The 26,478-nt window shown below is 38.3% G+C and overlaps 1 protein-coding gene across 2 annotated transcripts in view; it reads right to left on the bottom strand.

Annotated features, from left to right (window-relative positions):
• roraa (RAR-related orphan receptor A, paralog a) overlaps positions 1 to 26,478 on the bottom strand; it is a 326,587-nt gene that overhangs the window by 3,140 nt on the left and 296,969 nt on the right. For both annotated transcript variants that reach the window (XM_028449561.1, XM_028449562.1), the window contains 6 exons: positions 16,551 to 16,636; positions 10,047 to 10,188; positions 4,858 to 5,253; positions 2,899 to 3,020; positions 1,915 to 2,047; positions 356 to 463 (listed from right to left, as the gene is read on the bottom strand). In XM_028449561.1, the coding sequence (XP_028305362.1) occupies positions 356 to 463; positions 1,915 to 2,047; positions 2,899 to 3,020; positions 4,858 to 5,253; positions 10,047 to 10,188; positions 16,551 to 16,636 (987 nt within the window). The remainder of the gene's footprint in view (positions 1 to 355; positions 464 to 1,914; positions 2,048 to 2,898; positions 3,021 to 4,857; positions 5,254 to 10,046; positions 10,189 to 16,550; positions 16,637 to 26,478) is intronic.

Below are 26,478 nucleotides of genomic sequence, written 5' to 3'. Positions count from 1 at the left end.
CCATGGTGGAAATGTTTATAATATCCCGGCAAATACTATTTGCTCTCGCCTGAGATGTTTTATGTCAGACTATCAATGACGGTTTTGATTGCTCTCCCTGAAGACACTCCCGTCTGGCTTTATTTATTCCACAGATACAGCAGCAGCCATATGCAGCAACATCTCTGTTCTGCCATAAATAACCATTGAAGAGACAGCGAGGCCAGGTGAGGAAGGGATGAGCGCTCAGAGTTTGCTCCTAGGCGCTCGGCTCCGTGCAGAACGGAGCAGCAAGCTCTAATTTTGGATGTTACACCAAGGAGAGGAGCATACACACACACACACACACACACACACACACACACAATTCACTTACCTAATGACTTGAACACATCAGGTCCGGCATACTTTCCATCAAAATAGACAGTGTTGTTTTGCGAGTCAAAGGCACGGCACATTCTGACAAACACGACTTCCAAAGAGCCTGTGGAGACAGACAAGAGACAAGATGCTGAATCTGAGCATTGCTGCTTTTGTTTTCTTTCCTGCACATCAGTCACACTCAGGGCTGATACAGATGACTGTTTTTGTGGAAATATTTCAAAATATGAGCAACACAACCACTTTGGAATTAAGACCTCTGCAGCCGGGAGAAACGTCCCTGTCTGTGCAAATAAAAGCATCAAAAGCTGTGCTTCATTCAGTAAAAACACTGTCTAATCATTCACCCTTCATTTAGCTCAATAGGAGACCATAATGTGGTGGTTTTGTTCATCCAGTCCATCCTAGATATAGTACAATCTTTGGGCAATACTTTTCCCACACACTGCAAAGTTTAAATCCAAGTTTCCAGTATCCAGTTTAACTCACCTTTACCTTTGTGATAAATATGTGGTTTGAATGAATATAGTGTTTTTCTAATCATTGAATTTCTACAAGAATAAAAAGTGATATAAAGCCAAACCTTTAAAGATTAATAAATTACAATGCATTTAAACATGTTGTGCAGTAAAGAGTTCCAGTTTATGTTTATTAAAGAACATTTTCAAAATTTAAGTCAGTGTTTAAAATAAAGACCGATCCAAGCATTAATATGAAAAAGAAAAAAGTTTGTGCGTTTTTGTTGTCTGTATTTTTATGAGTTATGTGTAGTTTTGTTGATGTTTGGTGTATTTTTCAGTCAGTTTGTGTATTTTTGTTGTGGTTTTGGGTGTTTTTGTTGTCGTTTTGTGAGTTGTTGGCGTCATTTTGTGTATTGTTTTGGACAGTACTTTGTGTATTTTGTTGTTATTCTATGAATTTCTCTGTCATTTTGTACATTTTTGTCATTTTGTGTGATTTGTTGTCACTTTGTGTGTTTTTAGAGTAAGTTTTAGCAATGTTTGATGTTAGCTTTTTGCCAATACTTGATATGCTGATATTGTGAACACTACATTTTTGGAAATTTACCAATACCGATATATACATAGATCCACTCCCCCCAACCTAATATTAGGTCACATGATATATATATATATATATATATATATATATATATATATAAATATAAATATATACAGTATATATGAAAAAAAACAGGTTAATCCTACTTTTAATGTGATGGCACACTAAATGTAATTCACAAATCAACATAATCTGTGTAAACTAACAAAAAACGACAAAAAAGCATTTGTTTTGGGTGCCGCATAAAATTAGACTGAGAGCTGCATGTGGCCCCTGTGCCACTAGTTACCCATGTATGGTCTGAGTCACACATGTAATGAAGACAGGAAGACAGCCAAAGAAGAGAAGCAGGAAGGGGTGGGGTCTCTGCTCAGTGACACAGTCTGTGCATGTGAAGACGAGGGCTTTGTATAGTCAGGTCAGCTACGCCCTTGTGACAATGCCGGAGGGGGGTCGGTAGTGGTGGGTGAGTCTGTTGACAGGCAGTCATACCTGCTTTCAGCAGCACTATCTGATCGTTCTGACACAGCTCCATGAAGCCGTCGATGCGCTTGGCAAACTCCACCACATACTGAATGGCCTCGGTTATTTTGATAGCGCACAGCTGCCACATGACTTCCCGGGGCTAACACAGAGAACAGAGACAACAGAGAATATGTTATCTGCTTTAAAAACAAAAAAAAGCACATTTCATTAGTGCAGGGGTTCTCAACCTTTTCAATCCATGACCCCCAAAATAAAGCTTCCAGAGAACAGGGACCCCCACTGTACCTGAAGGTGGTTGAACACAGACATGAAAATTGAAGAACAGTCATGTGGAGACAGGGTCATCTATAAGGGGAATAAAGGGGAGAGATTTTTGGGGCCCATCTATAAAGTCAGCAAAATGATGGTCCATTGTTCTATGAATCTGTGATAACCACATTTATTTATTTATCTGAATAATATCAAGCATTTACCAGGAAGTTTAGTATTATTTGTGCCATAGTATATAGTCATCTTAAAGATGTAAATCCTTGTTTTAATTAGGAATAAAATGGGTTCAAAGTGACCAAAAATGGTGGAAAAGGTGGTGAAATGGAATTTAAAAAAAAAAAAACAGAAATCGGTTAAAAGTTGCAAATCAGAGAGGGCAAAAATGGACAGAAAAGGTGATAAAAAGGGTCAACATATGTGACATTAAGTGGGAAAAGTGGTGGAAGGGGTTTATGAGTGCCAAAAATGTTTTGAGAGTAGAAAAAATGTGTAGAAAAGGCATTGCAGTTTGATGGAGACGTGGCAGAAATTGGATTAATGTAGCAAAAATGCATTAAAATAAGCAAAAACATGGCAAGAAAAAGTGTAAGAAGTACAATATTAGTTTCTTAAAGGCATCTGGTGACCCCCTCCCAATGTGTCGCGACCCCAAGGTTGAGAACCCCTGCATTAGTGGAGCTGCTGTAGAGGCCTAAATGGACGTAGACGTGGTCAAATTACCTTGTTTTGATAGCTTTCCACTTCCTCTTGCAGAAACGCCTGCCATGTCATCTGCTGCAGCTCTTCTCTCAGATACTGACATGTCTCCATGTGTGACTTGGAGATATTCTGGGCCAGGTGCTCTGAAACACAAGCATGGTCACATGGCCACAAGATCAGAATCACATTGTGACTGTTACACAAGGCTATGAGAAAGGGAAGGCCTCACTGATGAAATATGCCACAGGAAAAGATGATTTATTTACTGAGCATCCATGATGCAGGAGAGGCAGAGGATACGCGTGGGCTTTTTTTTTTTTTTTAACTGGGAAAAGGCTTGTTGACATTTCCTCTTACTGCCTACAGGAAGCTCATAGCTTAAGGTTGAAGCAAAGCCAATCTAACTATGACACAAATACATAGAAGGAGGAGGGGTACCACGTTACTCACTCAAACAAATGTCACATATTCTCAGAGAGAAATATTGAGCATAGGAATTTAAATGGTTTTGAAAACACATCTGGTTAAAGGAGTTCCTATGCACATGGGAGCCTAAAAAAATGATTTCCCCAGATGCCTGCCCTGCTGGATCCTGATTGGCCCTAATTAATGGAAACTAATTACAAAAAAGAGGCTCTTTTAATGAGAGTTGGAGATGAGTCTCCAACCTCCTGCTATTTTGAGCAACCTTTGTGTCGTTTGCCCCACGGTTGAGTTATTCTCTCCCATTCCTCCATTTTTCTGTCTCTCTTTTTTTTCTGCTTACTAGAGCTTAATTCGGAACAAGATCCGGCACCTTCCAGATTTTAACCAGCACTTGTTTGATTGGATCCAAAAAAATAAATTCCAACACCTTTCTTGCTTTTAGGTGTTTTGATTAAATTTTAAAAGAATTATGTTTGGACAGCTGTGTCTTTTATTGAGTTAAAATCACTGAAAATTTCATTGTAAACACAAAATTGAATGTAGACACACAACACGAGTGGGAAAGAGAGGGGAAAGTCAAGCCACGCCCCCCACGCTACGTCTAAAGGGTGATTTTGTGCAAAAAATAGTTTCTCTGTCAGTTTGGAAGATTGGACTATTCTAGTAATCAGTAGTGGTGAGGAGGAGAAGAAAGCAACGTAGCAGCTCCGGTGAGTGTTTGAAACAGCTGACTAACTCCGCTGCTGATGTGATAAACACACACCGTGGAGCAGCGTTTGTCCGACTCACAATCACAATAGCCGCTTAAACAGTCATGTGTTCTACTGAAATGTGTAGTTTTTGGGTTGAAAACAACAACAAGAGTGTGTGCATAGCAAAAGAAAATTGCTATAGTGATCAGCTGTTGCGTAGAGTCAGCGTCTACAGACACGCCCACTCATGCATCTGCATTAAAGCCCCAAAACAGCCCGTTTTTAGAAGTGTCATTAAACTGAAAATAAATCTCAAATACTATGTTTTTGGGGTTCTTAGAACAAATGGAGATGAGTGAAAAATAGCATAATACTGGACCTTTAAAAAGTTGCGAGGATACAAAGTTCAACATGGCGTTTTTTTTTTCTGTTTTGACAAATGAAAGGTAAGCACACATTGTATTTTCATTTTCTGCTGAGCTACTGATTCATCAGAGGAGTTATGAAACTTATGTTATTTGTGAGTTTTTGTGTTCTGAAAGTTTAGTGTTCTTTGTGGCTAAATTAGCGCTGATTTTGCGCTGTCCGTGGTGCTGAAACATGGCAGATTTTCACAGCTGTCACTCAGAGTGAGAGGCGGATGCACTCCGTACAGGGCGACTGTCCGTGCTTCATCATTCTTTTATTAAACATTTTGGTTAATTTGTTGTTTGTGTTCAAGTGATGTTAATAGCCCATTTAGTTAGCAAAAGGTGCTTAAAAAAATTATTCTGTGACATTTTTGTCTTTCTCTTACTGCCGGAACAACACCCGTCGTTTGTTCTGGGACCTGATGATTTAGAAATGAAGCACTGCTGCTTACCAAGTTCAGCCATTGACACGGTGGGAGAGGTTTCTCCATTGGTGAAGGAGCAGTAAGGGAAGAAGCCAGAGCCAGGGGCAAAGTCACAGATGGGCTCCGGTTTGATGCCGTTGATGTCCAGACCCGACTGGTCAGGAGACGGTTGGATGTCCAGGTAGAAGCTGCTGACCGCCGAGTCGGGTTTGCTGCCATCGGGGGTGTGGCCGTCCATGTAGCCGCTGAGGTCATCGTGAAGCTCCGTGAGGCCGTTGGCTGAGAGACCGTAGCTAGGTGTGAGTGGCTCCGCCTCCCCCGGCTGCTGTTGGTGGTCACGTTGCTGTTGCTGCAGCCGGTGCTTCTGGACCTCGGCGTACAGGCTGTCTCGCTGCTTCTTCGACATGCGGCCAAACTTCACAGCTGGGAATTAAAGGACAGAACAAGTGAGACAGGCTGAAAAATACTTGATTTAAAGCAACTTCAACAGACATCCTCACCAGGGGTGGAGCAGTGATTTTAAAAGTGAGGGTGTTCTAAGGGAAGGGCAACCGTCCACTCCCAATTTGGTTTATTAAATGAATTTACTAGGGATGTAACGATTAATCGTAAGGCAGTTAAAAATTGATTCATAGGTATCACGGTTGATATCGATTTTCTGAAAATTGAATCGCAGTACTTTTTTTAACCAGCAGAGGGCGCTATCCACAAGTGTATGCGGCGGGCGGAGTCTGCTAATACTTTCTTTCTGGCCGCCTTCTACTCTTAAATATGTTAATAAATGATGCATTGCCCCTTTAACACCGAAATAATATCTGTAATATTACTTGAATATCTGTAAAAGTCACGTTTTTCTATTAGCTCTGTCTGCTAGCATAGCTTCTCTTCTTCACTGCAAGATATCTGCATGCCAACCGACCACTGTGTTACCAGCGCCCTCTGCTGGTCCAAACAAATATGACGTAAATCAGTGTAATCACGGTTTTTCAATTGTTAAGGCACAAAATACATTTTCAGTTGCACTTTTAAAAAGAAAAAGAACTATTATGCAGTTTTGCATTGTTTATTATAAAACCAGAATTTAAATTAATAGGCTTCATTTTCATTTGTATTATTCCTTTATTTATTTCATTCACATTTTTGCCATTTTCCACCATTGTTTGCCACATTCAAGCTACCTTTTGCCATTAGATACTACATTTTTCCTCTTTTTTGTCAACTTTTTTTGCCACTCTTTACTGCTTTTGGCCCATTTTAGTCACTTTTCACTCTTTTCTTACCACCTGTTACTCATTTTTTGTCACTTCATCTACACTTTACTCATCACTGTTAACTCTTTGTTTGCCCTCTTGAAACAGCAGCGTAGTCAAATGTCTGGCTGTGATTGGTTTGATCACCATTCAAACAATCTAGCTGGACCAATACATTTTCAACAATGAATCCCTCTGTAAAAAGTGAGGGGGGATGAATTTTTGTCGCATCCCCCATGGGTGAGACGTTCCTGATCCTCACACATGCTGACATACAGTACATATGGGAAAACAGAATTATTTCATTATATTTGGAATAAGTTGATGCGAGGCCAGTTGAAAAGAATGAAAAATGAAGGCTCCATTACTAACTTGAGCTAATGTGTTTAAGAGGTTTTTTCATCCCTTTTTCTCAATGTTGGAATATACTTAGCTTTTTGTTGGCATTTGTCAAACTGAGTCTTTGATGATACTGACATTCATCTCTGGAAAACAACACTTTGAGTTTGCTCGTCTGAACAATGAGATGAATTGTTCTTTTGTAGATACCACTTTGAGCTCATTTACATTACCATGGCAACTTAAATCACCTGCAGAGAGGAAATTTACCTCCGCCAAGGAGGTCATATTTTCACTGGCGTTTATTTGTTTGTTTGTCTGTTAGCATGATTACATCAAAGGTATTCATCAGATTTTGACAAATAAAAGATAGACCTTAGGGGATCCGGATCATTTACTGAAAATCCTTATCCCTCTCTTATTATTGGCGAAATTTTAATAATTCATATCTCGGTTCATAATTGACTGATAATTATAACATTTATCTATCTATCTATGACTCAGTTAAGTTGGGTAAGGTGGTGCTCATCCATTTGGACCAACTGTATCGTTACTGTAATCAGGAATCACTGATTCTGATAACTGCCAATATCTGGTAATGAGGATATCTGGTGCTTGGCAGAGGTTTGTGATCTCTGAGTTCTCTTGTTGCAGATAATTTAGTATATCCTATATAGTTATTGTATGTTTACAGGTGAAATAAACTTCTAACTTTAGAAGGAAACTAAACTTGAAAAGTATGCTGGGAATAATCTAAAAACTAACGATCTTGATGAAACAATTAAACTAAGTATGAATATAATGCAGTTTAAAAAAATGTACAAAAGATACACTTCGAAAAGGACAGAAATGAAGAAGGACAAAGCAAATCTCACAGATGTTTGTTTCTGTTCTGCTTTTCTTAATAGCGTGATTGGAGTATTTATTTGTGTTGTCAATTTAGTTTATTTCATTGGATTTTTCAGTTGTTAGTGGTTGAAGAACAGGGGTAGGACTTGACAAGCAAAGGCTTATTCATATCCCTTGTCGAACAAATCAAATGTATTATACTGAAATTTAGTTTTTTTTAATATCATAGAGATTTCTGTTGAGATTTGTTCATTCGTTTTTGTTTTCATCCAATTGTTTATTCGTTCGTTGGAAATAAATGAAGCAATATATAGACAATATGACTACATTATTTGTGACAATTGAGGCACAGATTATTCAGTTCAAATCTAGCCAGTGCATGTTGCTGCCTCCTGTTTTAGGGTTTCCAGACTAAACAATGGTGCTGTGAAATAGACTCTGTGGTTGGTGTTCTACTATACTGGCATATAATCGTCACACCAGTGTGTGTGTATGCGTGTGTGTGTGTGTGTGTATGCGTGTGTGTGTGTGTGTGTGTGTGTGTGTGTGTGTGTGTGCGTGCGTGCGTGCGTGCGTGCGTGTGTGCGTGTGCGTGTGTGTGCGTGCACAGTGGAAAGTAAGTGAAGCGACAGAGAAGAAAGCAGGCAGATGGGCTCTGGTGTGTTCAGTGAAGGTAAAAGTCACCTTCGTCTGTCCCGTGTGTGTGCGTGTGTGTGTGTGTGTGTGTGTGTGTGTGTGTGTGTGCGTGCGTGTGTGTGTGTGTGTGTGTGTGTGTGTCTGTCTGGACCAGTCTGGCACAGCAGGAGTTTTGCTATACGCACCCCCACCTGTGTGCTCCCATTACAGCATCTAGCACCTAGGTTCCCAAAGTGGGGTACGGGTACCCCCAGGGCTACGCAACTTGTCATAGGGGGTAGTAGTACGGTAGGCTTATGCCAATGCCAAGTTAATGCTAGCTAATGCTAATATTAGGCTAATGCTAATGACAGGCTAATGCTAATGACAGGCTAATGCTAATGCTATGTTGATGTTAATGCTAGCTAATGCTAGTAAAAGTTAATGTTAATTCTAGGTTAATAATAATGATACGCTAATGCTAGGCTAATGCTATGATAATGTTATGCTATGTTAATGCTAGGATAATGCTAAGCTAATGCTAATGTTATTGCTAGGCTAATGCTAATGTTAATTAATGCTAGCTAATGCTAATGATGCGCTAATGCTAGGCTAATGCGAACGGTAATACTAGTCTAATGCTAATGTCAACTAATGCTAGCGGTAATGCTAATGCAGTGTTCAATGATGCAGGCCAGCACCTATATCCTCACTTGCATTTTTTTCAGGAAATGCAAGTATTCTAGTTATATATGATTCCTCAACAAGATAGAAAAAATTCAGAGACTAATTTCACTATAGGGCTACATTTAAGATGTCAATACATTATTATGTTTTGTATGTGTGCAGGAGTAGGGGGTACATGGCTTCAGGTTAAATGTCTGAAGAGGTACGGCACTGTGTAAAGTATGGGAGCCACTGATCTAGAATATCTGCAGCTCAGTAATGACATCCTCTCACAGCCTCTATTTCATCAAACTTAATTTACATCACAGCGACAAATGAGCCCTGCAGACAAAGCACACACACCCACACATGTTAATCTTAAACACAGATTAACAACTGAACACAGGGAAAAATATTAAGTTTGCCAAATAAAAAGTTGCTTCATGTAAATATTCTTCTTCTACAGTTATGAAGTAGATTTAAATATGTGGCTGAATATATGAACCAGGGTTGGGGTCAATTATAATTGTAATTGATAATTAATTGCAATTATGTCGTACTTATAATTGTAATTGTAAATTTAAAAATCTGTTGCTGTCGTAATCGTAACGAAATTGTAATTGAGTTTAGATAATTGACTTTGTAATTGTAAATGCCATGAAAATTCTAAAAAATATGATTTTATATGATAAATGATTAACAAAAATGATAATTTAACGCAAAACTGGGGAACCATGTTATAGTTCTATGTACAGTTATATACATATGTAGGTAATAATAATTAAAATGTGTTTAATATCAAGCTTTCCCACATTTTACCATTAAAAAAGTTTAAATCTAGGGCATACTGAGACAAAAAAAGCTCAGACGCCCACACCAAATATATTAAAACCTATATTTTCATTGATTAGGAAGCCTAACAAGGTAACCAATAAATAGGAAATAAATTAGATGATAGATATTTGTTTGTAGTGTATTTTACAGCTGATTTAAGACCTGTTATCATAAGAAATGCTAACATAAAGCTAACACAAGAGGAAGGTTAACTTTTATTAGGTTATTTATTTCATCATTTTGATTCATTGTAATTGAACTTGAAGTGATTGTGAACGTAATTGACTTTCTGAGGATAAAAAAAATAATTGAAATTCAATTATAATTGGAAAAAAATGCTGGTAACTGTAATCATAATTCAATTGTAATTGAACATGGGTAAATGGAAACTTAATTGTAACTGAAAAATGTAATTGACCCCAACCCTGATATAAACAGATGAGTCATTATTTTTTTTTTAAAGTATAAAAACAGTCAACTTTTAGCATATGTTGCATATTTTTGTGTCAATGCTTCTGTGTTTTCACATTGAGTTCAGTTATTTTCAACAGCAACATCATCCATGAAAGATGGAGCCAACAGCACTCCAGCAGAGGCCATTATTGCCCACACAGGGGGCCTCATTTTGGGGCTCTTCTCCTCTTCCATCCATGGTGCACTTACCATCTCGTGACATGCCCACTGCCAGGCACTTCTGCAGCCGACAGTGCTGGCAGCGGTTACGGCTGGTGCGGTCGATCAAGCAGTTCTTCTGGCGGGGACAGGAGTACGCAGCATTGCTCTGCTGACTCCTCCTGAAGAAGCCCTGCAAACAAACAAAAAAGCAAGATGGAAACACTGTGGGGAACCGGCCAAACACCTTTTAGGGTTTCAAACGAAGGCAAAAAAACGGAGTTAAAAAATCATGAACAGGTTGAACAGCTGTATATGGTGTTGTATGCATCAGTACATTTTAATCTAATTGAAGTTGAATGTTTTCCATATATTTTTTTATTTTAGAATATTGGCAGTTGTGCAGTCATTTTGGTAATTACCGCTTCACTCTAATCTGTAAGGATGTTCATTATATTTGTAATGATCAACAAAGAAATGTTGCCTTAATAATACAACATTATAGATTAATACCAGAGTTTGCTACAGGTACAACAATATAAGGAGCATTACATTAGTACATTATCAGGGTTCCTACAGCTTTAGACAAATTATTTTCAAGACTTTTTATTACCATTTAATATTAAATTTAAGACCAACTTCACAGTAAACATAATTGGGGGAGAAAAAAAAAAACACTATATCAATTACATAGGGTTAGGGTCAATTTTTTCCAGTTTTTTCCAAAAAATTACTGTAAAATAGACAAAAAAACAGACTGAAATAAACAAAATCACTCCAAAAACACAAGATGACTATAAAAAGTGCCAGAAATCTATAAAACAACCAACAAAAATACAAAAAATTAAAAACATTAAGAAAAGCTATCATTATTGGACAGGCATTTTTTGTTAATTTGACATTTTCCCATGTTGTTTATATATATATATTTAAAAAATGAATGTTACCATTTATTTTGAAATGCGAGACTAATTACAATCATAAAATCATACTTATGTGTTAAAATTTTAATGACAATTGAGACCTTATTTTTAGATGCATGAGTTAATCCACTTTTTAAGAATCCGCAGGAACCCTGATTAAAGTTGAAATTCCGGGAAATTACCGGTAAGTGTTTTTAAAAAAACAGTATGTCTTTTACACAGTAGCGGTAACTGAGTAAGAAATCTCAGCACAAACAATAAAATACTTGTATGCATTTATATATTATCTTATTCCATTATGGTTGAGTTTTCTCAAAGTCAAAAACCATGGTTATAACTAAATTTACCAGTGAGATTCTCATGTTTATTTCTATCGCTTCTCTTACTTTTTTTTTTTTTTTGGTCTGCACATGCTGTCAAAGGTCAACACTACACTACTGTTATTGCAATTAAATAAATTGCATTATTTTATTGCATAATTGTGACCATCACCAGCCCTCCCTAAGGAAGGGTAAGAAACACTTTATTAAAGGGAGAATATAAAAAGAGAGGGCAGTGTTACACCTAGGTGAGGGGGTGGGAGGGGGAAGAGAGCAGGATTCTATATCTATATCTATTCTCTTCCTATTCACTACATCCAACACACAGTCTGCTTCCCTGTGTAGTGTCCCTGGTTAGTGTGGCATACCTCAGGTTTCCTTATATTTTACAGTCTGAAACATGTTAGCTAAATGTCTTTCTTTCAGTTTGTTGTGCATAATGACAAAGCAAATAAATAGTGCCTGTGTGTCCATGCAACACACATGTATTTGTGTAACTGTTGACACAATCACTTGTGTGTTGTCAGTGTAAAATCTCATACAACACTAAGTAGGGCTGGGCAATATATCGTGATCCAAGATAAATCGAGTTTTGTATTTTTTTCAATATAGAAAATGACAATATCATCTATATCGTGATATAACTACTTTTTTATTTTTTTTTTTAACTTGTTTTCAGTTATACAATCACACAGTACAAATCACATCATACAAGTTTTTAATATTATATTCAATTGTTCCATATTTCTGAGATAAATATTTCATAGCATATTTTGTAATAAAATACTCAATTTCACTACTTCTCAGAACAACATGAAAAGCACATTAGATGGATTTCTGTGTACATTCTAACCGAGACCTTCCCCTAAACAAGCCACACTACACTCACTCACACGTGCTGTCCCGTAGAGGAGAAAAAGTCAAAAATAGCACATATTGTGCAGCTTTTTGTTAATAACTGTGCCCGTGTCACATTTTTCAGAAGCAAATTTAACCCAGAATGAACTCTGTGGTTAGACTTTATAGTAGGGATGTAACGATTCACTCAACTCCCGATACGATTGGATTCACGATACTGGGTTCACGATACAATTCTCTCACGATTTATTTTACAAAATGGGAACGTAGACAAATTTTCCTTTATTTTTTGGGGGGAAAAAACTAGAAAATACTGTACTATTTTCCTTTTATATATCATTGTCAAAAGAATTCTTTGATAAACTATTCAAAACAATGCAATTTAACTAAAAATAAATCTTGAATGAAATAAATAAAGGATTAATACAAATGAAGAAGAAGCCCATTCATTAAAATTCTGGTTCTATAGTAAACAATGCAAAACTACATAATAGTTCCTTTTCTTTTTAAAAGTGCAACTGAAAATGTATTTTCCTGAACAATTGGACTTAAAAAAAAAAAAAAAAACAGTCTGCACTGTATTTACGTCAGATATTTGTTTGAACCAGCAGAGGGCGCTGGTAACCAAGTGGTCGGTTGGCATGCAGATATCCCTGCAGTGAAGAAGAGATGCTATGCTAGCAGACAGAGCTAATAGAAAAACTTAACTTTTACAGAAATTCACGTAATATTACAGATATTCTTTCGGTGCTAAAGGGGTAAGGAATCATTTATGAACATGTTTAAGAGTAGAAGGCGGCCAGAAAGAAAGTAGTAGCAGATTCCGCCCGCCGCCAACACTTTTAGACGAGAAGGATATATTGCACCCTCTGCTGTTTAAAAAAGTTCGATTCAATATTCAGAGCATCGATGTGAACCGTGATACCTATGAATTAATTTTTAACTGCCTTACGATTAATCGTTACATCCCTACTTTATAGAGTTAAAAATAAGAAAAGATTCATATCTTATATCGACACTTTGAGAAAACATATTGAGATATGAGTTTTGGTCTACATGGCCCAGCCCTAAGTATTTCACAATACAAGAAAAAGGCAATAAGCTTTTAAAACAGTTGTCCCTTCATTCCCAGCAGCCCTCGACCACTAGAACCCAGTCCTAAAACCAGCACATAACACCACATAAGGTTAAAACACAAGGCATGTGGAGGGTATCAAAAGTATCAGAACAGCTAAATACAAAATGCAGCTGCACTCCTTTTTCTCCTCTCATAAAAATAAACCACCAGTGAAAAAAGCCGGTGTGATTAGCGGCTAATGCTATCCTTGCTCAGTGCCGACTTTCAAAGATGAAAACTACAGAGAGAACTTTTACCTGCTACTACCACCTCCTCGCTGATTCTCCTCAACGCCAAATCCTTCCTAGTCTGGTCCCGGTTATAAAGGCCGTGTCATACAGCTCCAGGTGGTCACACACAGCTTCTACTCCATGGTTGAATGGGTGAACAGACTGGTATCAGTGTTGATGGCCTGACGTCGTCGTCAACAAAAACTCTGATTGGCTTTCGTCATGAGAAACAGCCGCAGGAGTTCAATATTTTCAACTCTTGCGGGTGTGCGAATATGCGTAAAATCGGGAGCGCGCTCGCACGGCCAACGCACTGCTGCACTGGAAAGATTTCACATCTGGGACGCATCTATCCATTGACTATGTATGTAATCTGGACGTTTCGTGACGCATCCGGTGTGAACGCAGCATTATACGGTATATTATAATTCCATCTGATTCTTAAGAAAACAAGAGACAAAATCCCAAAACGACAGTTTTCCTCACATGTTGGAGACGTGAATGATAAAAGATGCTGCCCTGAAAGAAAACTGGCTGAGAAGACTCACTACATGTTTTCACTACATTAACCTAAAATCACAGTTTTCCTGCACCACCTTGCATATAAAGAGTACCAAGGTGTGTGTTTGTATGTGTCATCTGTGGGACACACACGCACACGCACACAACTAAGGACTGTGAATGCACACAAACTGGATTCCTAATCTTTTGACTTGGTAAATGGTAAATGGACTTGATTTTATATAGCGCTTTATCACCACACTGAAGCAGTCTCAAAGCGCTTTACATATCAGCTCATTCACCCAATCACTCTCACATTCACACACCAGTGGGACAGGACTGCCATGCAAGGCGCTAGTCGACCACTGGGAGCAACTTAGGGTTCAGTGTCTTGCCCAAGGACACTTCGACACATAGTCAGGTACTGGGATCGAACCCCCAACCTCTCGATCAGAAGACGACCCACTACCACCTGAGCCACGGTCGCCCAATATAATGAATTGATTCCAGCACATCATTACCATGCCCCACTACACTACTCCATACACATATGTCTTAATTAGCCGCTCATTGGCTGTTTAATTACAAGAAAACAGCTGACAGCTGCCAAGTTGCTTGATAATGGAAGCTATTATGGAAACAGACTAAAACTGCCAGTGACAAGCAGCACTCTTTATTAATGCTATGATTTATGGAGCAAACTTTTGTACTTGCACATATCATTAAAGGCCTCTCTGCCTGGACTAATTAGCAATCATTAAAGACAGATTTCAGCAGTTTAGTCTTTAGTGTTTTACTCCTTTTTAGCTGATGTGTGGGGATGAGCAGCACTCGAAAGAACAGTTGAAAGAAACCTCTCTCTCTCTCACACACACACAGCAGCTCACAGCAAAGGTGCTGCTGAAGAATGCTAATGATGTGCTCGGTGACAAGCATGGGGACAAGAATACACTCTAAGCACAAAATTCCCCTCAGTCGGGATGGCTGGTGCATATGAAACAGTACAAAAGGTGGCTTCAAAAGTAGCAACACGCGGTTGCAAACAGCCAACAATCTGCTATAATTCAAAGCTGGGGGCTTTTGATCATTTTATTTCAAGAAGAGCCGGCTGCAGCTGAAGCAGCAGGAAAACGACACGTCCAGGGAGGGGAAATAAGAGCAAGGAAGAGAAATGGCTTTGTCCTTCTAATTGTGCTTCTCTGTGATGCTTGACCACTTTAATGATCTCTCTCTGTGTGTGTGTGTGTGTATGTGTGTGTTTACACACTCTTCTCCAAATCATACATTTGTAAAACTTCTTTTTTTTCTTCTTCCCACCCTGCAAACAGCTTTACTTCCACTATTGTCTCCATCTTTCTCCTTCTCAGCGCCCAATACTTTCACAGACCTGATCGTTTTGAAACGCTATTGTGCACTATTAAAAAGGTTGAAACCCTGCTATTTAAAAAGAATGATACATTTATGTTATGAGTGAATTCTGGTTTATTTTGGTTTTTATTTTATTTTCTGTTTGGTTTTTGATTTTCAATGTTGCGTATTGTGTTTTATTCCATTTTTTTTTGTTATATATCGTCTTGCTGTGGTTATTCCTTTTTTTTATTTTAAAAATATATATTTTTTTTTGAATTAACAATTAAAACATCGCAAAACAGTCACATATTTACATGTATACTATAAAAATATTTAACAAAAGTCGTCTTTTTAAAAAGAAATTAAAAATTAAAAACATTGCAAAACAGTCACATATTTACATGTGTACTTTTGAAATATTTAACAAAAGTCGTCTTTTTTTTAAATAACAATTAAAAACATTGCAAAACAGTCACATATTTACATGTGTACTTTTAAAATATTTAACAAATTTCATCTTTTTTTTTAAATGAACATAAAAACACTGCAAAACAGTCACATATTTACATGTGTACTAACAAAATATTTAACAAATGTCGTCTTTTTTTTTTTTTTTAAATAACAATTAAAAACATTGCAAAACAGTCACATATTTACATGTGTACTTTTAAAATATTTAACAAATTTTGTCTTTTTTTTTTTTAAATGAACATAAAAACACTGCAAAAGAGTCACATATTTACATGTGTACGAACAAAATATTTAACAAATGTCATCTTTTTTCTTTTTTTAAATAACAATTAAAAACATTGCAAAACAGTCACATATTTACATGTGTACTTTTAAAATATTTAACAAATGTCTTTTTTTTAAATTAACAACTAAAAACTGCAAAGCAGTCACATATTTACATGAGTACTATTAACATAATTAAAAAAAAATTCTTTTTTTTAAATTAACAATTAAAAACACCACAATATAGTCACATATTTACATGAGTACTATTAAAATATTTAACAAACGTGGTATGGTCGGTTTACATTCAAATATCACATCCCAGGAACTCTGTCGTAAAGATTGCGAGTACAGGAAGTGACGTAATCTACGCGCATGCGTTGAAAGGATCCGAAAGGATCAGGCCTGTGAAAGGATTAGGCACTGACACCCCTCTCATCTCCCCTGTTCCTGATTTAAACACAATCAAACATGATGTTCCTCCCATCGACACAGACCAGGCTCACTTCCTTTATTCTTACCTTACAGCCTTCGCATGTTATCACGCCGTAATGGATGCCTGATGATTTGTCTCCACAGATTTTGCAGGGAATTATTTCGATTTGAGCTGCGGAGAAGAAAGAGAAAGCAAAAGAAAAGGAAAATCAACATGGAGCTGTCACAAGTCACTGTACAACATCCTCAACGTGGATCAATGCTGCTACATGAAAGCGCACTCTGCTTCTAAAAACATCTCATCCACTGGCTTTTGAATCCTCACACCCACAAAGCATGAGCTGAACATCTACAAAGCTGCTATATGTCGGCCGAAAAAGGAAAGGGATGCCATTTTGAGGATTAGAATTACTAATACTGCTCTTGTGCAGTAATGAAAACTGAAATAAACTCCTGGGGATAAGTGACCATTAAATCCCCTGTAGGAAAATATGGGATTGTTGAATAAATAAATAAATAGATTGTAAAAAAATTGCATGAACTTAGGCATGGGCAATATATCAAGTTTTCTATTTTGGTGATATAGAAAATGACAATATCGCCTATATCAATACATATTTATTTTATAGCTTATTTTGTTTGAAATTACTCATTTTAGGAGTCACTGAATTTGCTACGTCTTAGATAAGAATGAAAAGCTCAGTTAGATATATCTGTATCATATTTGTATAATTTTATAAATATTTGTATATAATTTGTATAATTTTATAAATATTTGTATTTAATTTGTATAATTGTATTATTATTATTAGTATATCTATCCTACTTTATTTTTACTACTGTAATGTGTGTGTATTTCACTTAATTATACACATATTTAACATTTATTCTGTCTTTGTTAAACGTTTTTATGCTTTTATTTGAGATTTTTTTTCGGTGGCTGTAACAAAAGCAATTTCCCCCTGGGATCAATAAAGGAATTCTGATTCTGATTCTGAGATGGATCGTTGAGCGCGTCCTAACCCAGACCTTCCCCTAAACAAGCCTCACTCCAGAACTCACTCACACGTGCTGTCCCCTACAGGAGAAAACACCAAAAGTGACTCATATTGTGCAGTTGTTTGAAGAAATAACGAGATTCATATTGTATATCGGCTCTAGGGCTGGGTGACATGGACCAAAACTCATATCTCAACAAGTTTTCTCAAAATGGCGATACACAATATTAATCTCAATATTTCTTGTTCTTTTTTTTTTTAATTTGCTGATGAAAAATGCCGCACAGGCACATTTATTATCAAACAGCTTCACAATACGCGCCGCTTTTGGATTTTTCTCCTCTAAGGGACAGCACGTGTGAGTGAGTTATGTAGTGAGGCTTGTTTAGGGAAAGGTCTGGATAGGACGCACTCAGAAATCCATCTAACTGTGCTTTTCATGCTGTTCTGAGAAGAAAACATTGTAAAGAAGGACACTGTTTGACTGTACTCTAAGAATAATAATAAATACTTGGATGATGTTATTTGTACTGTGTGACTGTATAAATAAAAACAAGTAAAAAAAAAAGAAGATATATCTCGATATAGGCAATATTGTCCTTTTCTAAAAAGAAAACTCAATATATCCTGAATCTCGATGTATTGCCCAGCCCTACATAAAAATACTGAAGAAGAAAATGTGCAGACATTGCTCAGTTTTGGTGTTGTGCTGTTGACATCACCACCACAAATAAAATGAAAAAAATCTTGTGTATCGAGATTAAATGAAGGCATTGTCTTCTTTCAAGAAACTCACTTACTTTAATTCTAGTTACAACTCTAGGCAAAGAGGAGTTTCTGCCCTTTTCAACAAAAGGTTACTCTAACATATTCAACTCCACCACAGACCCAGAGGGTAGATATACATTATTATTATCAGAGTGGTAATCTTTAATCAGTGTTTTACAATTCTAAATCAAGAATTACATTGTATATCTGCATTTTGAGAAGGCCGTGGCTATTCATACGGAAACATATCCATAGACTGCCAGTCTAGTCATACGCAGCGCCCCTCATTGGCCAGTTTAGATCACGTGATAGATGCACCACGTGACTTAAAGTTCTGTCAGTTTTATTTTAGCTCATATTTATTTTTAGCTACTGCGCTAAACCTTTTATTTTAGCCCTAACCCTAACCCAGAAAATACCCTAAAGTGTTTATTTTTTTAGTTTATGTTCTTTTAAAGGTGAATTTTGCCATATTAAATATGTTAAAATGAAAAAAAATATATATGACAAAAGTGGGATTCGGACCCATGGCAGCGGAAGAAAGAACTCTTGAGTTCTCAGCCATCCTGGCACGATGAAAACACACATGCACATTACACTTATGTAGAAAAGAGCCGTAAAACGTACCCATAGTCCTGGGGGCTATTGATACATTTCTGTATTTCTGAGAAATAATTATGGAGGTATGAATTTTGATCCATATGGCCCAGCTTTACATAAACATACTGAAGAGGAAAATGTGCAGAAATTGTTCAGTATTGGTGTTGTTGACATATCACCACCACAAATAAATAAAATCAAATTAAAAAAAAAAAGGACAGGCCTCGTCCTTTGTTGGGCTTCACACACACACACACACACACACACACACACACACACACACACACACACACACACACACACACACACACACACACACACACACACACACACACACACACACACGCACACACACACACACACACACACACACACTTTATAACCGCAGCCACTGATGCTACATCTTCTCCCCCCTCCTCCCCTCCCCTCCTCCCCAGAGATCTCTATCTCATAGCCCTCCTCCACTTTCTCAACATCACAGTCCCACCACCCCAACACTACACACACACACACACACACACACATACTGCTATCTGATCGGAATTAAAGAAAGATCACCGCGAGACGTTTTCTTACAATGCAAGGTTTTTTTTTTCTCCTTCTTCTTCTTTACCCCCAACTAACCACACAGCCAACCAATCAGAGCTCACGGGGCTGTTGCAACACATAATTCTGTACCAATTATAGGAACACTGCTGATTTGCACTAATTGGTTGCAATGAAAAAAAAATGTATTAATTAAGAAGAAGCACAGGCAAACTCACAATGTCACCGTCTTACATCAGAATCTCCCTCTAGCGACGCGTCACTATCCACCATAACGCCTTAGGTTTCTTCCAAAGACGAAAAGCCTCCGATATCCTTTGTACACCTTAACAACCCTCCTCTTTAGAATAGTTTGATCTCATCCAAAATCCTTTTGTTGGCATTGAAATCTGAGATCCCTGCCCATTTTAACCGCCTGCCTCGCAACCTGCAATGTGTCATGTGGATAATGTCCTTGTCCCTGAGGCATGCCCAGGAGAGGCCCTTAACACAGAGCCTCTAATCCTCTAACCCGGGAGCCACACTCTGTTCTTTCACCACTCTCTCTGTTCTCCCTGCACTGCTGGATTCAGAAAGACCAGCCATGTTTACCAGGATTTAGCCTTCGTTGGAGGAAAGTGAACAAAAGCAAGTGAGAGAACGCGCACAATTAATTCTCCTTCAGACAACACCTCCCTATGATTTGCGATTCACACATACAATAGAGGGCAGCGCACCTCGTCAGCCTGGATTAGAGTGAAATCTGGGCAGGAGGAGGGCGTCGACAACCTCACTGAGAGGGTTAATTTATAATTAATCTGTTCCTTACTGTGCACAGTTTCCCGTTATTGCATTTAGCTCCATCTTTGTATGACTGCACGCCATTGTTTGTTTTGCGTTCTCCCTCCGTGAGCATTAGCAGTGCAGTGCGTTTCAACTCCTTTAGCATTTTCAGCCTCATTACTTACATAATTTGTTCTGACATGCACTCACAACAGCAGAGGGATTCATTGTTGAAAACGTATTGGTCGTGATAGTTTGATTGAATGATGATCGAGCCAGTCACAACCAGCCATTTGATGAAGCTAAACAAAGCGGTAACAGCGATGAGTAAAGTGAAAAAAAAATTATTAACAGATGGCAAAAAATGGTCCAAAAGTGTAAAAAACGTGGCATGAAAAGAGTGAAAAGTGAAGTAAAATGGGTGAAAAGCAGTCAAAAAAATTGACATAAAAGACGAAACAGGCAAAATGTGGCAAAAAAAATAGTGAAAAAGGGCAAAAATGTAGAACAAAAAGAGGCAAAATGTCGGGAAAAAAGGAAACAATTGTTATTCATTGGGCAAAATGTACCTTATTTGGATTAAAAGTGGCAAAAATATGACAAAAATTGGATGAAGGTGTCAAAAAGAACTTGCAAAAACGGAAAAAAATGAGGAAAAAGGGATTCTAAATACTGAAAAAAACAGGTAAGGTAAGGTAAAAAAGGATCAAAAAGTAGAGCCACATGTTGAGTATGACTGACTTAATTAATAACAGCTAATAAATTAAAGGTATTATGGAGAATGTTATTTTGGTTTAAAATTCCAGGTTGATCATCAACTATTGGTCCTCCTAATTGTCAATCATTGAGGTTTACGTAAGGCCGTCGTACGTGCTCGTCCTTAGCAAGTTTTCGCTTGCTGTGCATGCGCACTTTTCACTTACCGGTGGCGAGAATGACATAGTGGGAAAAGTGCAAATCTTCTTTTGGAAGATGAGGAAAACTAGGCTCGTGCACGCTCTCTCGCACGCGTTCCTTAGAGTGTTACGCATGTGCATTTTATCAAAAAGAGGAGAGGGTGTTTCTTTCCTAAACTTTGAGAAAATCCTCCTCTAACACTTTAACTAAATGGAGAGTCGACGGTTGCCCTACCATTAGAACACCCTCACTTTTAAAATAACTGCTCCACCCCTGCCTACATGTACATCCAACTCATCAGTAACTTATTGTCTCTTTCAATGACTCCTCACAGGCCTAGGGAGGATGAATCTGAATTCACTCCATTAGAAGCCACACTATTAAATATTTCCAATCTGCCAGTCAATATCTATTGATATGAGCAATGGCGTTAACTGCTCCTGGGTGTGAAACAGGCAGCTGGTCTGAGCTGGACGAGTGCAGTGCCACTGATCCCATTCACCTCGCCTGCCTGGCTTTCTCGCTCCCCGCCTGCCTGCTTCCCTGCAAGCCAGCCCTGCTCGCTCTGTTTACGACATCAAAGCCAGACACAGTTGCAGCCATGCTAAAGCCCATCCCAGCAGCCTGCCGCTCCTTACAGCGCTGTGAGATGGCAACGGCACATAGGCCACTTCAAAGACACCTGCTGAGATGCCAAGTTGATGCTTAAACCCAACTACAGGCCAATCATCACTCCAACATGAGCAAATGGGTTCAGCAACAGCTAAAGATATAGGTCCTGTAGGTGGTACGTGTACCCATAGGGGTATGCAATGGCACTACAGGGGGTACATGAGAGAAAGTGGAAAATTAACAAATAAAGTGTCAGACTTGGTCTCATCCCAGGCGTGAAATGATAAAAATGATAGAAATAAATCTATTCAGGAGCCACTTAATCAGAGTTTTTCAACCTGAGGGTGAGGACCTAGGGCTGGTCAGAATGGACCAGAACTCAGATCTTGATACTTTTGCTTTAAATGGCGATATACAATATTAATCTCGATATTTTTAACGGAATAAAGTCTTACCAGAAAGACAATTCTGAGTTAAATTTGCTGATGCCAAATGAGACACAGACACATTTATTAACAAACAGCTGGACAATATGTGCCACTTCTTCCTTTTTCTTCTATTAGGGACAGCATGTTTGAGTGAGTTCTGTAGTGTGACTTGTTTAGGGGAAGGTCTGGGTTAGAACGCACTCAATTATCCATCTAACTGTGTTTTTCAAATTTCCTAACTTTTCCAGGAATTTCATGACCGTGGGGACCCTGTATTTCTATACTTTCACTATGCTCTGTAGCTGTTTTTAAATCGTTTTCTAAGCAAAATGTTGCAGTCGGACAAAGAGGGGACTTCAGAATTCAGAAATAAGAGAAAGGGGGGACTTGAGCCAAAGAAGTTTGAGAACCACTGCTGCAGCCTGGTGCTGGTTTCCTTCTTAATGGTCATACTGGACAGAGGTCCAACAGAACGCGAAAGCTTATCCTTTGTCTGTGGCTAAGCAGTTCAAGGGCACTCATTCATGACATGTCTTTAAGTGGGTTGACGTGTCACAATAGGGCAGTTTATCCACCGCCCTTCACCATCTTTACTAGGGGTGGGAACCTCTGATGTAAATTTTAAAGCACAGATTACAACAATAAAGCAAACAAATCTGTGGCTTTACCTCTTCAACATATCTAACTAACTTCACGTTTCATGAAACGTAAACCTGTGGACTGCACTTCTTAAACACTCTCTGAACTTAACAGGACACTACAAGAAAAAATTTAAAAATTAAAAAACAAATTAAAAAACAGAAATCCCAGCCTTTGAGATTAGAAAATCGCTTTTTATGATATTGCGATAATTTTGCAAATGTAATTAATCGTTCAGCCCTAATGTCTTGTATGTTGCAATATATATATATATATATATATATATAAAAATTTAAATCGATATTTGGCACCAGTGTACGGCAAGAATAAATATCACGATATATTGTAGTATCGTTATTTTGGCACACCACTAATTTCTACAGGCGTCTAAAGGTGAAAATCTTCTATCTATTTCCACTGCACATTTGGACTATTGAAATAACGGCAAAGGATTAAGATTATCCCGAACATTTCAGAGCCATGCCCAGGCCACCGCCATAATGCCAAGAGCTTAACCCATTACTCGATTGGACTATTAAATCAGTTTTCTCCTGGCCCAGTGATTTGTGTGCGATAAATGAGGTTCAAAGATTCTAAATGTGATGCCTCAATTGCAAAAGATTGTGAAACGCAAAAAATAAACTATAAGCCATCGATGTGCATGATGTTATGTGTGTGTGTGTGTGTGTGTGTGTGTGTGGCAGTTGTGTTGCGTCGACAGCTGTCAATGATGGAATGACGCAAGCCGGTGGGCTCATGTCATCAGATTATGTAAGGGCCTGGACTGGGCACGGCAGTTTAACAGCTCCTCCCTCATCAGGGGAAAAAGAAAAAGAAACACAGTTAATGTGTTTGCCTCCCAAAATATTTAGCAAACAAAACAAGGGCTCATCAGGATCACATGTCAGCTACACAAAGCATATTTTCTCTCCAGAGTCTTTACACATGGTCAGCACACAAACACCACAGGCACTGAACTGTCTGGCAAATGTGCACTAAGCGATGCTTGACCCCCCCCCCGCCCCCCCACCCTCCCCCACTGCAATCATAATGTGCGTCTCTTCATTTGTTTTCATGAACTTCCCATTTGGCTGCAGAGATCAGCTGTCGGTAGATAAACAGAGCACCGCAAGAGTCAGATGGAGCATTAGATGGATTTAAAAAACACATATATATATATATATATATATATCCTCTTTTTATGGCTCTGTTGTCACTAGCTACAGTTTTTAGCAAAAATAAAAGCGATATTTGAACACGTTACCATTGAAGGTTGTTTTGGAGCCACGTAAATCCCGTGAAATCTCATCCCGCGAGACTTTGCTGCACCAAGACGGATGCTCAGAACCTCCTTATATCACTCTGTATTCCTTTCCTGTTTTACGTCTAATGTGGCTGTAATAATTTTAAAGTATAACGCTAAGAAATGTGCCGATCTCCTTTTCTGTTTACACGTACTGCGTGAGAAATGGTCACGTTGACAAGGTACGTCTCGTCCCATGACGTGTAACTGCGGAAAAAGCGTTGAGGTTTTGCGAAACATTTTAATAGCTGTGTTTCTATTACCCCTGAAATGCGCAAAATCTAAATAGCGCAATAAAAACTGGTAACGGAAAAACCTGATATTCAAAAAAACACTCAAATATTGCTATAAAGTTTTAACGCTTTCACAAGGAGGAATTTCAGACGTTTCGATATTGAAATGTGTCGCAAAAGCGCTATGGAAACACTTTTTCCGCAATTACACGTCACAGGAGGTGACGTACCTGGTCACATGACCATTTCTCTCGGAGAAAACATGGCGCGTACGTGTAAACAGAAGAGGAGATGGAGAAGATTCTTAGGATTATACTTTATTACTGTTTTATTACTGCCACATTAGACATGAAACAACAAAGGAATACAGAGTGTTATAAGGTGGTTTGGGGGCGTCCATTTTCCTGCAGCAAAGTCTCGCGGGAGGAAATTTTACAGGCGTTACGAGGCTCCAAAACAAGCTTCAATGGAAACACGTTCAAAACGCAATTACACTTTGTCGATATTTAGAAATATGGCTTTTATTTTGTGAAACTCTGTAATGGAAGCGTAAAAACGTTTATGCGATATTTCAGGGTTTTTTCCAAATTCAGCTGTTTCCATTACTATTTAGTTTTTACGCATTTCCAAAGGTAATAGAAACGCAGCTAATGTAAAGCTACACAACATGAGACTGTATTCTCATTCACGAAGCAAAATAAAGGTTATCTGAATGTCAGCGGCTAAAGACAACGGTAGCAGAGAACGCAGACTGAAAAGTATAGATGTGTTATTTGTTTAGAAATCGGATGCTGCTCTAATAATAACATTTACCCGAGTGCAGCAGGAAGAACAGAACACACAAAGCCCGGTAAAGAAACTCACCTGTGGACCAGAACTCTCTATCATCAGTTTAGGCAGTATCTACTCACGTTAAAAATACCCTGAAGTCATCGAAAATATTCCAACTAAAAGGGATTAGCGTCAGGAAAAAGACATCATTGACACATTTTTATGTCTCTGTGCTGAGTCTCACTAATTCCCCCCAATTCACACACTAAGCTGTGATCCCTTCACAAGAGACCAACTACATTTCAAGAGATATTTCCGCCTAAAATAGCCTCTTTAAGAGGCTCTATTATTCCTTCATAGCAGTGCAGGGACTTTGCTGAAGCTCAGGTCTGGACCATCGCCCTGGGCTGCTTTTTGGATGAACTCATGCGAACATCTCTGCGTTTGTTTGTGTGTGTGTGTGTGTGTGTGTGTGTGTGTGTGTGTGTGTGTGTGTGAGGCCTATTAATATTTCAACACTGCCCAACTCCAGATGCCTGTACAACACAGCAGTGCTCCTCTCTTCATGTCTCAGCCTGTATTTACTTGACTGTTTTATTGAAGTGCATTCTGACACCCTCTTATATGAGGAACAGGAGAAGGGGAGATGTATTCCCAAACCGCAGCACGAGACATCTTTCCTCATGTCTTCTTCTCCGCCAGTGTAACGGTAATTTGGGAACTAATTTATGTGCTGTTGTGGCAAAGATTGACGAGCTTCCCGACTGGGAGTCTGATTTTCTTGACTCTGGGGGAAACAACAAATGCACTGGTTTACTGAGCAGACGGGAACCATGAAGTGGAGCATGTGTGAGGTGCTGCTCTCCCCTCCTGAGCTCAGATTGTTCTCCATAACTCGCTCCCTCCATCCATCTTCCCCCACCTGTCTCCTTTTCATCTGCTGTCATACGTAGAGCTGGGTATCATGGCCATTTATTCTGGAATCGACTCGATTTCGATTAATAAGGTTTTGAATAGGGTGTCCCAATCTGCTTTTATAGCCTTCCTTAATGAGAATTGGCTTTATAACTTGATGTAAATCTCGAGTTTTTTCGGGCGAACTACATATTTCTTCTATTTCTGTCACTCTGTATCATATATTTCCAAAATGTCACATCATCCTACTTCAATCTGAACAAAAATTAGCCATGTAGGTCATGTAGAAGCTTAGAAAACCATTATTTGCTATCGATGACTTTCGTTGAAAAGTGGCTGGGACTTAAGAGGTTAATGTCCACAGGGAAGTCAACTACATTAACTGATTGAGACCTTTTGAATATTTCTATTGTGACAATATTAAAATTCTACTACTCAAGAAAGCTTTTTTGCAGTATTAACAGTTCCAACAGTTTTAAATTCAATTGATGTACCTTTGATTTAATCAAAACAATGGATGATAATCACTTTAATAATAGCTT

Source organism: Gouania willdenowi, chromosome 6, assembly GCF_900634775.1.
Source record: "Gouania willdenowi chromosome 6, fGouWil2.1, whole genome shotgun sequence".
Taxonomy (NCBI): domain Eukaryota; kingdom Metazoa; phylum Chordata; class Actinopteri; order Blenniiformes; family Gobiesocidae; genus Gouania; species Gouania willdenowi.
Note: the sequence above shows the minus strand (reverse complement) of the source record. Positions and strands in the feature narration are given on the sequence as shown.